Source organism: Calonectris borealis, chromosome 11, assembly GCF_964195595.1.
Source record: "Calonectris borealis chromosome 11, bCalBor7.hap1.2, whole genome shotgun sequence".
Taxonomy (NCBI): Eukaryota; Metazoa; Chordata; class Aves; order Procellariiformes; family Procellariidae; genus Calonectris; species Calonectris borealis.
This window is the reverse complement of record NC_134322.1, coordinates 6,694,706-6,711,288: the sequence shown is the minus strand read 5'-3', so window position 1 is coordinate 6,711,288 and position 16,583 is coordinate 6,694,706. Positions and strand designations below refer to the sequence as shown.

Here is a 16,583-nt window from a genome sequence, read left to right as displayed (position 1 = left end):
CTTTGGGTTGTTTAGGTGGATTTTTTTTGTGTGTCTGTCTTTGTTTTAAGATTCCAACTGTGTTTGCGCTTGCAACAGAGAGCTTGTGTAGAAGACCTAAGCTTTTTTGCCTGTGATACACCCTTAAAAAATTAGTAACTTGTACGCTGATGTGTGGAGCAACGCAGAGATAATTTGTAATGTGGCATAAATATTTAAAGACCTCTGTTCCTTCAGGTCATTTTTGATTTTGGTCATCGCTGTTCAATACAGCGCACGTTTCATACCGCTGTTGAGATGCTCTGCGTTCTTTTGCTGGAGACACAAAAAGCAAATTGAATCTAAAGTAAATAGGTTTCTTCTGACAGTGCCAGTTTGTTTAAGTATAATTTCTCTTCCTGCCACGTTCTTCGTTATTGCATCGCAATGAGGAAGCGACTCTGCTCATAACCGACCCCTCCTTGAGCTCCAGCTTGGTGGCATAGGGCGCTCTCAGCTGAGCATGGCACGGTGAGAGGGCGTTGTACGGAGGTGGGAAGGAGACTATTAGTAGGAGCGATTCTGGAACGCATCTTTGGAAGAGGATCTGTTCTTAAAAAAGAAAAAAAAAAATCTTTGGGAGAGAGACTTTAGTGGGAAATACATGCTACGTGACTGCCTCAACCTTTATTTGCCATGCCCTGAGGTGGGGCTATATTAGACTAATTTCCATGATTGTTATAGGCTGCTTTTTTTAATATTCTCAGTAGTCCAATGCACGAGCCAGCCCAAGAGCACAAGCCTCGTTACTGCTGAGCCCACACCGTGTACCCTGATTTCTGTTAGCGCGGGCTCAACGCCGCTGTGTTCATGCATCCATATTGCCCGTATCTGGAAGAGATACCTCTTTATATACCGATAGATACACACATAGGCACAGATGTCCTGCTCTGAGCGAGTGTGTTCGTTCTCTCCTCTACTCTTTTACTCTCCCTTTCTGAGGGCAGGAATAAGTATCTGTCAGAAATAATTTGTTGTCGACAGGCTTATTGCCTCCAAGGGATTCGAATGCCCTTTTGGGGAGCCAGTATCTTACGTTATTGGCTAATATCCTGTATTTTGTTTGGGGCAGAGGGACTGAAAGCTTAAAAAAAAAAAATGCTGGAGAGTTTGTCCCTGAATATTCAGCTGCAGAATTTTTTCCTCTTTCATAGAGTCTATTTGTGCGTACATGGCAACTTGTGACTACATAACCCAGAGATAAGTTAAAAATATGTAATTCCTCTCCCCTGTAAATAAAGGGGAGTACGTCTTTGTGTCTCAGATCAAAATCAGTGTTTTGGTTTAGTTCAAAACATAACTTGGACATTCACAGCAGTATCAGCTCAAGTTTTTCTCCTGACTTCATGAATTGCATAGACTGTGTTTATAAATTGCGAAGAAACTTTTGACGAAGCTGTTAGTAGTTTAGAGTTGAATTAAATTGTGTGTGGTTTTGAAACTTGGAGTTTCGAATAATATTTTTCACAGCTCTGCTGATGAGGCATTTCATTAGCATTGGAGCCTACGCTGGCTGAGAAAATAACCTTTTACCATAGGTTCCTTGCATGCGTTTAATCTCCTTTCACTTTTATTTTTTCCATCTGATGGAATGCATCTCTCTCCTTCTCCCATCACTGTTGTTTTCCAAGAATTATTCTGTCCCACAACACAGCATCTTTTCCTTCTCCACAAAGACTTACCAGGTCAAAAGGAGCCTGTTTTTTAGAGTTAAAAAAATTTATAATTATTGTGTAGAAAAATTACACAGAAAATCCTATCTAATGCTGGTTTTCTAAACCCCTTAAAACTGTTCTATCCCATGACCGTGGGTTTGCTGGTGACAAATGTTTTATGGGCATACTTTAGTAGACACCCGTCTAAAATCTGTTCTTAATAGTCAGATCCTAAATTGGAACCAGAGGGGCAGAAAAACCAGATTTGAAACGTGTTTCTAAGGGTTTGTTTTTACTTTCAGTTGAGACTGCCTTCTCTCATCTTTTGTACTGCTGTCAAAAGGGCCACTCTCATGGTTGTTCAAACTCCATGCTTCTTGACAGGAAGAGTTGGACCCCTCTTCAATGATTTTCAGATGAAACTGCTTCCAAACCTCCAGAGCTTTAACTTGTAGTTATTAGCCCCTTTGAAATAGCAACACATTAATCAGCTGAAATCAAGTGGTCCTTCCTCCAAGGCTGTGATATTGCTGTTCTCTTCTAGGTAGAACTCTAGTCTAAACATTAGTTTCAAGAGCTCCTTTTTTTTTTTTCCTGCCCTCTAGATATGTCTATCTCATTTCTCTTTTGATCATTGTTTTATAATAGGCTTTTATACTCTCAAATTGCATTAAAAGAAGTAACACAGAAAGCTAGTTTGAGGTTGTGGTTTTTTTTTTTTTTTAGAAATTGGCTACTATCCTTTTAACTTCTCTCATGCACAGTATGAAGCCCAGCAGAAAAGGTGTCAATGATGTAATGGATTGTGTCTGACAGAACTTGGTCTAACGATGATGTGAAATATTGTGAGAAAAGTATGATTTGTTAAAACCAGATCATTTGAAACGGGGGCTTGGATTCTGTCCCTGACTTCTGTGGTATTGAGCAAGTGATCTGAACCTGTTAATGTCTTCCCTTACCAGCCTATGTATTAGGCAAAAGACAGAGTAGGGATTACAAGAAATCAAGAAGATGCTGTTCCTTGCAATAGCCATTGTATACATCAGCAGCTGAACCATTCTCGAGTTTTGGCAAAAGGTATTGCTAAGAAAATAATTTAGGGAGGATAATGCAGGAGCTTCTCCCAGGCATAAAGTATCGCTGGGGAGAAAATAAAAACATGCGTGATTGAGAACCTTATAATTTGAGGAGTGGGTGTCTGTCACGGGGCTGCTGATGCTGTAGTCAGTGTCAGGGAGCTGCATGAGAATTGATAAAATAGGACATGGGCCTGTTTGGGAACTGCTTTGAAAGCTGATGCTGCAGAACTACTCAAAAGGCTGTTAGAATGCAGAAAGATTTCTATTCGCTTTATAAACACCCTCAGAACTTTTATTATGTACTGTATGTTCACAGCAATCATTTCCCATACCTCCGAGGCGAAATAATTTCTGAATAGCTAAATCAATTTGTCTTGTGTCTGTGTTGTGTCACAGTAATGAAAGTTCCCTCTACTGCGGCGGTAGCAGTAAAGCAACTCTTCTTAAGGGGATGCGGGAGCTCTATCAAAGCATCGCTGTCTGAGTTATAACTCAGCAACTGATTAACCCGTCAGCATTAGAAAGGAAGCGACAGTATGCCTCAGCTATCAATTGAGACTACAGTGAGATTTTGTAATTAAGTTTTAAGTTTTATTTAAGGTCTGCAACTTAATAATACACAAAATGTACTGTTGGATCTAAAATCACCAAGGTCTTGATTTTGTATCTTGCCTAAATGACCTGTGATTGCAAGGTTGTATTATACTTGCAACTGAGCAGAGTGATGTTCATATAGGATGGTGACAGATGCACTAAAATTGGTTCAAGTCCTGCAATTGAATGAATGAAGAGAGGTTCTTCAAGAGCTTCATTGACTCCTGTAGGACTTTGCCTAGCTGACTGCCGGTGGAGTCTTTTTGCTGCGTTAGGAGAAGACTGAGTTTGCTAATACCCCAGGGAGATGATGTAAATGCAACCTCCTCCAACAGGCTGAAACAAATGTTTTGAATTATTACCTGGCAATACGAATTTCCATGAAGGAGTTTACATAAGGATCAGATATAGATTTATATGTGTGTGTCTATTTTTATCTGTCTATATATACCCGAGATAGATATCTGTATAGATATGTACAATAACAGGTCCTTGCTCTTTAGAGTGACATTTGAGGTAGGACAGGAGCTGATATCACCTTCACTTTGTCTTACAAAGCAAGTAGAGATTCATCCAAGGGAGTTGGAATAGCTTCAGAGGAACTTGTTCAGGTTATAACTTTTCATTTATGGAAGACTTTTTAGCTTGGAATATCACAGTTTTTGAAGTCTTTATTAACTAAAGCCATGCAAGACTCCTGTAAGACAGATCAAGTACCGTGCCTTCTTGGCCAGGATTCTTGTGTTTCTGTTCCCTTGCTTACATATGAAATGTGGCTGTTCGAATCATTATCACTTCTAATTTTTTAGTATGTTGAAAAGCAGGATCAAAAAGAAAAAAAAATCAAAACCAAATCCTCTTCTACGTTCCTATGCTGCAAATCAATAGTATGGGGATATAGTGTCTGGATGTCAGCCCATTTTATACATGAATATATCTCAAAGATTGTTTTACTGGCCTACAAATGCCAAGAACAGGATGACAGTCTAATTCCTTGCATAGCAACAGCTAACATAAAATCAGGTTCACTCTAGAAAATGCAACTGCTGTTTGGGCAGGGTTACGGATACAGTCATTGTTTCTTGGTTTATGTTTGGCCCCTGGTAGATATTAAGTGGCCATTTGTCTGATGTCAGACAAGTCTTTTTGTTTAAAAGTTACAACAGCTGCTGTTTTGTAGGGGTATAAATTCTCACCCCACTGAATGCAGTGGAAAGTGCTTCTTTTGGTACAGTGTGGTTAGACTTTCAGGTCCATAACACAAAATACATTGCCATAAATATCCCATTCTGCAAGTGCTAGCGTTGCCTTTATATGTCATGTCTGACGGGCCAAGGATGAAGGGAGGTAGAGATTTAACTTTCTGATCACCCATAGAGTTTTCCCTTCGTTGCAGTTTGAGGTACATTAACTGGATCTGACGCTTTTTCACCTAGTGTATTATTCTAAAAATGTGATTTTTGTTTCTGATCATTCCAGGTTCCTTTGGGGAAAGAAATATCAGATAAATGTGTTTGTGCCTTGTCTTTGAAGGAGATTGTTTAAAATAGCTTCAAGTTACTACCAGCATTAGGCAGTTCTTCTGGAAACACTATGTACGAGTAGTAAAGGAAATGGGATCACAACATGCATTTTATGGCAGTTCTGGATTTAGTTTATTAACTTTGCCAGCGACTCCAAGCTTGGAGTCCGTTCAGGTATCGTTGGTACTTGTAAGATAGGATTGCAGTTTGGCTTGGCATCATTTTTTTTTTGAAAAATCCTAAGTGCTATTTAAATGCCCATGATGTTAGTTACATGTTTTGCTGATCCGATTTGCAGAACAGAACTTCACAATTTGGCTTCTGGTTTTGCTATTAGTGGCTTTTGTCAGATACCACTCCCAACGCACAAACTCATACCGTTTCTGGGCAGAGAGACTCCAAGCAACCAGTGAAATCAGAATATGCTGTGCTGAAAAATAGCAAGGGTATGGGAATGGAGACTAAGCTTACTGGATCCTTTTCCAACATAATGCATCACATGCAACCTTGACCCTTGCCTCCTGGGAGGTGATGGTCCTTTCTCTGTGCTACTATGCCAAGAACATAGGTGGATTAATGGTGAAGATGCATTTGCTGATCATCCCCTGTGGAGTGACAAGGGAGCTGGATGGCTCCTGTTGCACAAGAGGAAGAAACGCTCCTCTAGCTTGTGAAAGACCCCCTGGCAATTAGGGTTTGATGAAGTGGAGCAGGTTTACCTCTATAAGTGGGGTTTTTATTCACTAGCACTAAGGACAAAGGGCTTTCAGGCTTGAGGGGGTCCCAGGAAGGAGTGAATAAAGCCTTCACACTAACCTTATGTTCATGGCCTTGTGCTTCACCAGATACAGGGGAGGAGAAGCTAACAAATGGCAGCCTAATGGTTTCAAACAGAATAGAAAGAGAGCACACTTTACGAGCAGATTTTCTTCGCCAAAATAATAATATGAATGAGGTTAATATAGATTCAGGGATGAATGTACATAGGGAAAATGGCTGAAAGGCTTTCTTATGTGTTTTTCTCTTTAAACCCTTGTATGTATTCCCTTCTGCTGCTTTGTTTCTCCCAGGTATTTGTGGTCACTGTATGGAGCGTGGAACTGTACATGGTGCCCCTGGCTCTGCTGGTGCTCTTTGCATACAACTTCTCCCTCGTCACGACGGGGAAGATCAACAACACCCAAGATGCCCAGGCAAGTAAAGTGGCAGTAACAGTTCTGGCAGCCCCAGCTTGAATTTGCCCTTGAGCAAAATGTCATGCATTTTAATGGTATTAAACTAGTTGTATAGCTAAACAGCATTTTTATTTCAAAGTTACTGAAAAGAAACCTTAACCCTCTCAATTTTCATGATTCAGTTCAAGCAATAAACCATTCAGAGTAGTAGGAGAAGACGACAAGAGTGTGTAGGAGGGGGATTTCACTTACTAAATAACTACAAACGTTTTTAACTAAGTCAAATTAAGAAAGACTTACAAAGCGACAAGTCCCTAAAACCCATGCCCCTGCTGCTGTTACACTTTGCATCACACTGGTGATTCATGATTCACAGAAGAGGAAAGACAATAGAAGCCGAAAGAGAAGTTAGTTGTTTTTAAACCTTGTCCTGTGATCTGAGACTTTAAGAAGCCCTTATTCCTCCTCCCCACCCCCCACTTTTAAATGACAAATGCTTTTTTCCCCCAGAAATTTAGCCTTCAGTTTTTTAACTTGATCTGGGAGAAAAGAAGATTTAAATACAAAAGTAATTACAACATGTGTGGCAAAGTGCTACTGCTGGGGTATGAAATGCTGTTTGATGTTGACCGCTGTCTTTACTTACATAAGAATGGTAATTACAGTTAGAAGTGACAGTAAATTCATGGATGTCCATAATATTCTGTTTTTTAAATGTGTAATAAGTACAGTAATGAAATACAGGCCGAATAATAGCTTCCTTCTAACTTTTGATAAAAACATGATTGACATTTGTACCCATGAAGAATACCTTTACCCAAATGAATCAAGTGGATTTTCTACAAAGAAATAATGTCCTAGAATTAAAAAGATCAATAGCTGGTTTATTAGTTTTAGTGAGAAAAGTTGCTCCTAGTTCAGTTTTCATCCATTCCCAAGTGGAAAGATTGGTAGAAAACAGGGAAAGTTGCATTATCCAGACCAGGACATAGGCTTGATTTGAAAACAAATGGTGAAAGAAATGCTTTTCTCCAATTTCAGCCAAGTCCAGAATAACGTAGAAAGATATTGTGTGTCTTCAGTGACTACTTTATTTCATCAAGAAAATGAGGACTTCCCATGTGGGAGAATCCCAGGCAAACAGGTGGTTTTGTTTTTAATGCAAAAGATGATATAAAAGAATAATAACTTACCCAGGAAAATACACAGAGAATACCTTCCAGCACCCACCACTCATCCTGTGGTGAGTTTGTTGCATGTTCAAGTGAGGAGAGTCTCACATAAGTCAGCAAAACTGAGCAGTACATCATTTAGGTGGATGCTACAAAAAGGCTATATCTGAAAATACAGGTTAATTGTAGTAATACTGAAGAAAGGTCCGTCAGAAAGTTGGCCCTTTTCCTGTCACACATCCTGCGAGCAATGCGATGCCGTGAAATTCAGGGGTGCGTTTTGCTTAAGTAAAGTTACACATCTGCCTAAGTGCTTTGCAGGATTGAGATCATATGGAACAAGTAGTCAAAGTGCCTTTAATATTACCTGATTTCTTTTTTATGTGTGTCTATGATTCTAACCATCTGTAGGTCAAAAATAGACAATCAGGTGCTACCCCTAGTAACATCTGTCCTGCAGATGAGAAAAGGTTTTCTTCAAAATACCGATGCTTTTTACACAGTCATTTATTTATTTTTCGCTTCTTCAGACCTTGGCTGCATGTGCACTACCTTTGGTTTTTGTGTGCCAACATGCACATTTCATGTTTATAGAGGAATGCAAGCAAGAGTCTTTGCAAAAGCGGACCTCAAATTCTCTCTGATTTCTGTGTTATAAAATGGGAATAACAGTATTAACCTTGTACTCATGATCCAGTTGCCAGGAGGCTAAATTCTGAATATTGGTAAAATGGCTTATGATTTACAGATGGGGAGCTTCTATGGAAATGTAAACCATGATCAGCGTTAATTCAGCTGTTCAGGGTAGTCCAGAGAGTCAAAGAGTAGATATGGTATCTGAGCTCTCAGTACCTTCTACATACTAGATGCAACTGCTTTTCTGGAGGGAACAAAAGAAAAAAAAAACAACCAAACAACCGAAAAAAAGCCCCCAAACTTCCAAATCCAAAACATCTTTTATTGTGATTCTTCACATTCTTTGCATGTTTGCTGTATTTAAACATGTAGTACACCGATTCAAATGTTATTACTGGTTATTAAATAACCAAGAAAAACTCGGAAGACCCTGTTAAAGGCTCAGCTTATTAAATACCTGAATTGAAAGCCAAGTGCTCCTAATTTCAAGGCTTAGGCAAGTCTTTTGTTTTCTCCCCTACCTGTCAGCATAGAAGTTAAAGGGAGAAAATAATGCTGCATAGAAATCTGACTGTGATTTGTGAGATTGATTATGTTCATACTAATATATTTTCTAAAGTCTAATGTGTCAGTAATGGCCCTAAAGGGAGGGAGCAGTCATTGTAGCAGTGAGGATGGAACAAGTTGGGTATAGAGTCCTCAGCCTTGACATACCGGTTGGTTCGTTTGTCAAACTAAGAACAAAGCTGTTTACAGACAGCAGAAGTTAGCAACGAATTTGAAAACCTTCAAACTACTGGACACAGCCACTAATGCTTTATTTAGACTTAAAATTTGTATAGGGTATTGCATGCTTTGCTCAGGATATCACAAAAAAAAGAAGTCCTTGAATACAAAATGTTATTTCTGAAAGGTGAAAGTGGTGGGGTTTTTTGATGACTTGCAATAGAAGTGGGAGAAAACTGCGTAATGAAATGTTGTGGGAGTATCATAAGCTTTTTGAACATCGCCTGTCACTGACAAGTAAGTGTAATGTTTTGTAATATGGACATCTGCTTTTGCAGGAGATTATGGGCTTGGATGAAGATGAGGATGAAGATGATAAGGTAAGCATATCTCACGATTGTGTTAGCTAGAATCAGAAGGGACGTGGGAGAGCACAAACCCACCATCCTATCTCCATGAGATCTTCATTTATTATCTGTATGAACTGGGAAAACAATTGTTACCAGTTTGCTGACTGGCAAATTTGAAAGTGTGGAAAGATTGCTTTGTATAACATTCAACAGCGGCGTTACCTACGCGAGACCTCTGAACATTAATTGAATCTGAGCAGTCCCCATTTTGGGCTTGAAATCATAACAGGCACATGTTCATGTGTGTGCCCTTACAGGTATGTGGATGGGTGGACGAGGTGCAGACATGCATGAGTGTGTAAAATCCCCCATCACTTCCGTTTCGAGTGTTGGATGACATTCTGTGCGATTGGTTTTTCCCAAATGAATTGGTGTTTCCATTTCTGTAGGCCAGAATTGGTGTGATTTGTGGAGGACTGGTTAGAATTTTCTCAACATTTCTTTCAGAGCCTGGGAAAAAAATGGTTTTAGTTCATCGGCTGAAATGTAGAAAGAATTGGAATTGGCAAGGCCTGTTTCTTATTTTATTGGAGCGTACTTACTCATTCTTCTCACTGTGAAAAATTCATTGGATTTTTTTTCAAGTTTATCAGACCACAGTGACAAATGATAAAAGGATTAGAGAGCATGACATATGAAGAAAGATTAAGAGAACTTAATGTATACAGCTTGAAAAAACATAAGTAAGTGAAGGAGGATCTGATAATCTATAAATACTTTAAAGCTAAAAGGTGAAGAATTATTTAACAAGCGACAGCATGCAAAGGAACATTAGCTGTTAGGAAGAAAATGTTCACAGGGCGATGTGAAACTTTCAAATTGCGTACTAAGTTAGTAAGACTCTTCTTGAATATTCTATATTTTAAGTGTTACAGTGAAACTGTTGATCATTGAGACGTAAATCAATACCACAGTTAGCAAGTGCATGTTAACTCTTCTTGGTCACAGACACTAGAATTGAAGCTCAGCAGACTAATTGATGGGAGTAGTTACTTAAATTTAACCTGCTCTTCTGTGGTGGTTATATTTTAATGAGCAACCAGAAATCCATCAAAGTTATAAAGTGAACTTTAGACAATCTAGTTGAATTACAGATCTCTTGTAACACGCAATAATTGTTTAAATGTTCTCATTTATAATTCACTCTTTGCATCTTAAAATCAGTCAACTAAATGGACCAATAGCTGGAACTCATCAGAAGTTTCTAAATGAAAGTTGCATCTTTTTCAAAGGAATACTGTGTATCCCTGAAAGTCTATAATTTCTATTTTGTGGGTACCCAAAACTAGAAACCTCTAAATGTTGAGCCTACATCTTTTTTGTGTGATGCCTAAAGGTGTTAAGTTATTCGCTGGAACCAATCCCATTTACTTTCTTCTTTTTTAATATTCCTCTTTTTCATTTGCAAGTGCTGAGGTGGAAAAAAGAAAGAAGTAAAAATGTATTAAATAGGTATTTAATCCTGTTTCCTGTGCTGTGCAACAGATTCATGGCTGCAAGGCCAAAATACTCTAGGTTACATTTACCCTAGACTTAACTCCAGTGACTTTGGTTCTCTCTCTAAATACAACTGGGTCACTTAAATATGGATCTAATCACTTTGTGTTTTTGTCCCGTCCCCTCGCTCCCCGCTAAACTACTTCACTGTCATTCTCTTTCTTGGTTTCTTTTAACTTACGTATGCAGGTTTGGGGAAACTCCTGAGAGTCAATGCTGAGCTGCTGATGATTTGGCCCTACCATTTTGTAATCAGCGTCGCCTCTATCTCCATTTCACGCATGCACGGTGACTCTTTGAAATGGAGAGCTGGTAGCACTGGCTAAAGCTACTCACAGTAGACACCTCCAGCAGGCTTTCTCATCAAGATAACACTTTATATCCCAACATTACAGCAATAATAATTCATAACTTCTATTAATTGATATACTAGTGTTATGGGTCTATGGAATTCTGACACAGAATTACCAGGAGAGAGAATTGTCAGCCGCTACGTGTGTCCCATGTCAGGTGCTGTGCAGCATTGCCTTAATGTCTTCGTCCTGTCCTGGGTGTATCCCCTTTGCATCACCGATGGACCATGCTTGCACTCTGATGACTTGCATCTTTAAGTACATTAGGTTATTCTAAGTGACTTTTCCAAGTCTGAGGGTGGCCAATGTTCTCTAGGGAGTGTAAGAAAAATGTAATTTTATGACATTATCTCATGGCAATGTCAACATTTAAACAGACAATTATACTTTAAAAAGAAGTCTGTGTATTTTTTTTTCCTCCCTAATACAAGAGCTCCTTAAAGTTGAAATCTGCTAGTTGGGTTGTAGTATACGAGGTCACTGTTTCTGTTTCCTATCATCGTGCTGTATCAAAATACTCGCACACATAGCCTTTCTGGGTTCTGCTGCATGTTAGACATAACAGACCATGCTTCTGGGAATTGTAACACACCCTCTAAGAGATGAACTGTTTACAAATTATAAATACACAGATGCTTAGTTCAAAAACCCAAGAGCAGATTAACTCCCTCCACCTAAACTATCTGTCTTAAATGACAGGGCTTAATTGCCAACTCCCCCTTTCTTTCCCCCTCTCCTCTCCCCAAATACCAGCATGGAGGACTGTAAAAGATAAGAGAGCTCTGTCCCTTTGGCACAAGCTGTTCGGTGAATGAATGCCTTCTCGGATTCGTGCCATCTTGGACATCAAGTTCAGGCTGCGTTGTGTCAGCTCTGGGGTCTGTCAGGCTGTCTGAGTAAGGATTGTTTTAAAATTACATCACTGAAACATCTTTTTCCCACCAGTAGAAAGGTATAGACAAGTTACATGCAGCTCAGAATGTAAGTTGTCTGATTGTTGACCATTTATATTTATTTTACTTTTTTTTTTTCCTTTTTTAACAATGACTGTAGAGCTTCACAAGAAGACAGTTACCTTGTTGAATGAGCGTATCATAGCACCCGACTGGAAAGAGTCTTGGAGTCTTATGATCTTAAGTTGTCTGGATAAAAGTTTGCATCTCCTCCAAAACAGACAAAACTTAAATTATTACTAATTCCAGGTCTGATAATTGAGTCAAAAGAAAATCGGAGACAAAACTAAATGAACAACAATTCCTGTTGTTTTTTTTTTTTTTTTCTTGGAGGATTTCTATCCAGTGGTGAGCCAATGTAGCCCTGCTTGGCTAGGGGGGGATGTAGTAGGGAAGGATCAGATGACACTGTGGCTTTAAGCCAAGTTATTTGGCAACTTCCAAGAAATGTTTAGTATCTCATGTATTGGAAAATAGAGAATTGGGAAAAAATCCCCAGAGGAGAAAAAATCCAATGTTTCTAACGTAGGGAATTCTCTGTCAAAAATAGGTACCAAAAACATACAAAGTTTTATGAGCACAGTTCAAAAAGACTCCAGCCGAACAAATTAAAGTCAAATTCATCCAGTAGCAAACAGCTGACATTTTCCATTTGAGTTAGATTCAGCATGTGGAAACCTTCCGTATGGATCTTATTTGTACGGGTGGATTACGATGAAAATTGCATTAATTTTCTCCACAGTAAAGGTCAGTAATTGAAACATGAACCAAGAGTCTATTGTGTAAGATGCTATATCCCCATACTTAGGAAAGGTCATTCAAGACAATATCATCTCATTGTTTTCTTCCCTGAAAGTATAAATAATTTCATTAGTTTTCCTCTTTTCTCTTCAATACAACAATTGCAATATAATATTTCAACATTTCCCCTTAAGATTGTTGAAGAGAAATGATGGTAAATGCTTGAAAATACCCCATGATACACAGGGTATGTTCTGACTAACAAGGAGCACCCACCTTCCTCCACAAAATTATGGGCAAGATCATGTCCTAAAAAAACCCACAAGGTGTGTTTTTGTGTAGGCATGGACTCCCTTAAATTTCTGCTCTTTCTTCAGTTGGCTCTTCGTGGCTCCTCTCTCGCTGCTTCCTAATGAGTCTATGCACAGATCATGAGTACATTAGTGCTGGAGAAGCCTAAGGGACAGATTCTGCTACTTGCCTGAGCTATGTTCAGTGCAAAGCTGGAGGATGAGACGCTTCTAAGCACACATAATCATCTGGTCTTGCAACTGTCTTGACTAAAGTGTAATACGAGTTTCCAAGTATCACTTTAGACAGAATTATAGCTTCTGTAAGTTTTCTCCAAGCTTCTTATTAACCCAATCAACTTCTGGTTAAGACAGAGTGCAGGTGTTGCTCTGGTTGTGCTTTGCTTTTTGCTTGGGAGCCTTCTGTGTACAAGAAACTGGAAGATAAATGGTCTGTTGTTATTTCTTATTTATGCTGCAGCATTGTTTAGGACTGCTCTTATCCACAGGCATTCCATAAATTGGCACAATCCTTGTCCCAGCATCATGACCCACCCATTCATAGGTTTAGGAGCGATAGGAGAGAGGAGTTGAAAGGAGGGACTTGCAGAGGACTTTTAGGTATCCTGGGGATGGTGGTGTGGCTTTTCTCATGTATAAACCTTAGCAGCCCTATGGCAGTCTAAGATTCTCCCTCTTGCCCTGGAGGTAGGTAAACTAACACGGTAACTTCTCTAAATCTCTGGAGAAATATTAAGGAGCACTAGGCAGGCCACTGGACCGAGCACATAAACCTCAGGGAGTCCTTGTCCCTTAAAAATTCCAACTATTTAAAATGTTGTTAAAATTTCTTTTGAATTGGGCAAATGTATGAATAGGTCTATCTTTTCCTGTACCCCGATTCAAAGATCATTACCGGGATTATAGATGATGATCCGGTAGTTTAAGTCTAATCACCATGTGATTGTTCTTAGGTCTGGTGTATTTCCAGGAGAAAGCACTTATTTTGGCCAAAGTTGTTTTCCTTCCCCTTCCCTTTTTTAAGTCAAAGATGACTGATGACTCTTTATCTCCATGCAGGCTTCTTTCTTGTTGCTTCTTATACATGTGTTCCTCACCTGAATGGTGTTTTATTCTGTTGTGACTGTTGGTATTACTTTAAGACTTGTAGCAATACCACCAGACTTCGGGCTACTTTACATCCCTATGAAAACGTGAACATGTACAGAAAATGCCTCTTAAACCCCCTGCATTTCACGCCTGTGCAGAGGGAAAGCAACAGAGTTATGACCTAAGCCTCTCCACGTAAGATTTTTCTTGGGTTGGGCTTAGGAGGCTTTTGATGGTTCTCTGTACATAGCTGAAATTTGCCTAATGTAAGCAAAGAAAATGTAAGCATTACTTAACAAGGCATGAGGTGATCATCTTCTGCCTTTTAGCCAGTGGTCTCCCAGCCTTAGCTGTAGGGTGATGTACCCTGCTGTTAAAATGTGTCCTTTTAAGGCTGATGGTACTCTCCTTCGTATCAGTCTGAAGTAATTCTATTGGCTCTGGTGGAATTATTCCAGATTTCACACCTTTTTAACTGAGAGCATAAATTGACCTGTATGTGTTGCATTTCCTCTATTTGGTAATTATTTCAAGTACACTCAGATTCGCTAAATTTCCACAGCCCAGGCAGGCACATTTGCAGCATGGTGTTAATAAACACAAAGATCCTGTGATGCACAGTTTCGGGACTGCACGAGGCAATCGCTCAGAGTTTGGCAGCCATCCTCTCCGGGTACCGTCCTCCTGGCAGTGCCGAGAAGCCCTCCTCGACACGCAGCAGACATTGCAGCAGAGGGCAAGACAGTGACTCAGCAAGGCAGATTGCTGGGTTCGTTTCAGCCGCCTTTGGCTCCCACCGAAGGCAGGATCCAGTTCAAGGTTGCTGTGGTGACTATTTTCAAAGCTCTGCCTGGAATTCATTTTAGCTACCAAGAGACTGTCTGTCACTCCATGGCTACCACCTCCCACAAGAGCTTCGTTCTGCTGCTAGACTGAAGCTGTTAGTGAAGTGTTCCCTGCAGACAATAGAGGCCAGTGGTCTGTTGTTTATACCCAATAAAATCTTTTTGGTTTCAGAAGTTCTTCATCTATGAGTATTTTGGCCTTAAGATGTTGTTTGGCACAGGTTTTGCTGGACACCGCGAAGGTTGGTGTTTTGCAGTCTAGTACAGAGCAAGTTGCAAGTGAAATCCAACTTTGGCTACGTCTGCTTTTCTCTAAATAACTACAGCATGTGTTTTTTTAAAAAACCCCAGAATAATAGTGGAGCAAAAAGGCATGCACGCCTGAACTTTTTTGCTTTCTTTCCCCTTTCCATCAATCTTGTTTGTTGCTAATACACTGGGGAATTCATACCTGGTACATGGGATAAATCCTGGTAAAACATTGCCCTAATGTGCTTGTAGCAGCAGTGGCATAATGAGATAGCTTCTGTAAAAAAGCGAATCCTGAAAGTTAGGCCAGCCCAGGGCTGGGCAGACTAACTCTTCGAATTCCTGAAGATATTCAAGATTTTCATTCCTGACTTAGTTGCTTGTATCCTGTTTTCTTCCTTCTTTTGCATTAATCCCTATTTATTTTTTCTCCTCCCCTTTTCCTCATCCTTGCCCCCCAGAGTGTTCCTCAGCTTTATATATTGAGTTTCCCTTGGCATGCCAAAAATCTGCTGATGAATACCACTTGTTTGAAAGTCGCATGCAAGATTTCTTTTTGTGCAAGTGTTTTATATGAAATCCAAGCGAGCAAGTATTTAGAACTTGCTTGTGATTTCAAGCCTAAGTTTTTAGTTTTGTGCATACGATATTTGCAGTATACATCAGAAATACACTTAGAGAACAACATTAAAAATTGTCTATGCGTTTGGAGTGTTGCTTACTGGATTGGATGTATCCAGAGGAAAAATATCTGAAGGATAAATATGAAAAATAGGGAACAGCCTTTTGTAAAGATGAAAGCTATTAATCACTGAAACAAATGATCACAAGAAGTAGAAGAGCTCCACCATCCAAGTTTTCAATTCAGTAACGGATGCTTTGCTAGAGCAGAAGCAGTAACTAGTGTTAGTTGGTCTTTGTGGCAGGGCAGACCAGATGATTGATAATTTTTGCCTTCCTCCGTAGGTCTTATGATTTCCCCTTGCAAGCCCAGCTCTGACCATTGTATCTCACCCGTTGTGAACTGCCGTGTTAATGCTGGAGATGTTCTCTCCTGGCCTGCCCCATATTTCACACACTTTCAAAGTCTTCATCGTTGGAAGTGCCTCAATTTCATGGTCGTGTGGCCGTTTCTTTTGCAATTGTCCCTGAATGTCTGGGAGCAGCATAACATTGTAGGGAAGGAAGATCGCAGAGCTGTAGTAACCCTCTGAGTGTGTTTACATGTCCTGTTTATTAACTGTTACATATTTCAAAAATAGAAAAATCTAGAAGCACCTTTCTTTCCGTACGGCAGAGATTTGGTGTCTTCATTTACAAGTTTAAGTTGATGTACATTAGCTGGACACAAAAGACTTAATTTCTGAATTTGCTGGCTGTTGGTTTTTTTTTTTCTTCCTCTGACATGCTTAATCTTTTGTAAGACCCCTTCTGTGTTTTTGTTCAGGCAATTAATGTAGAAATGAAGGTTTCTTAAATCAGGATATGCAAGGAAGATTTGAAGTAACACACTGATTATATAATTAATTCTCAGTTGTAAATTCATTTTGATGGAGC

General features: G+C 39.5%; 1 protein-coding gene across 1 annotated transcript in view; it reads left to right on the top strand.

Moving 5' to 3' along the window:
* MCTP2 (multiple C2 and transmembrane domain containing 2) overlaps nucleotides 1-16,583 on the top strand; it is a 105,970-nt gene that overhangs the window by 76,066 nt on the left and 13,321 nt on the right. The window contains exons 17-18 of the mRNA XM_075159860.1: nucleotides 5,940-6,062; nucleotides 8,917-8,958. Of these exons, the coding sequence (XP_075015961.1) occupies nucleotides 5,940-6,062; nucleotides 8,917-8,958 (165 nt within the window). The remainder of the gene's footprint in view (nucleotides 1-5,939; nucleotides 6,063-8,916; nucleotides 8,959-16,583) is intronic.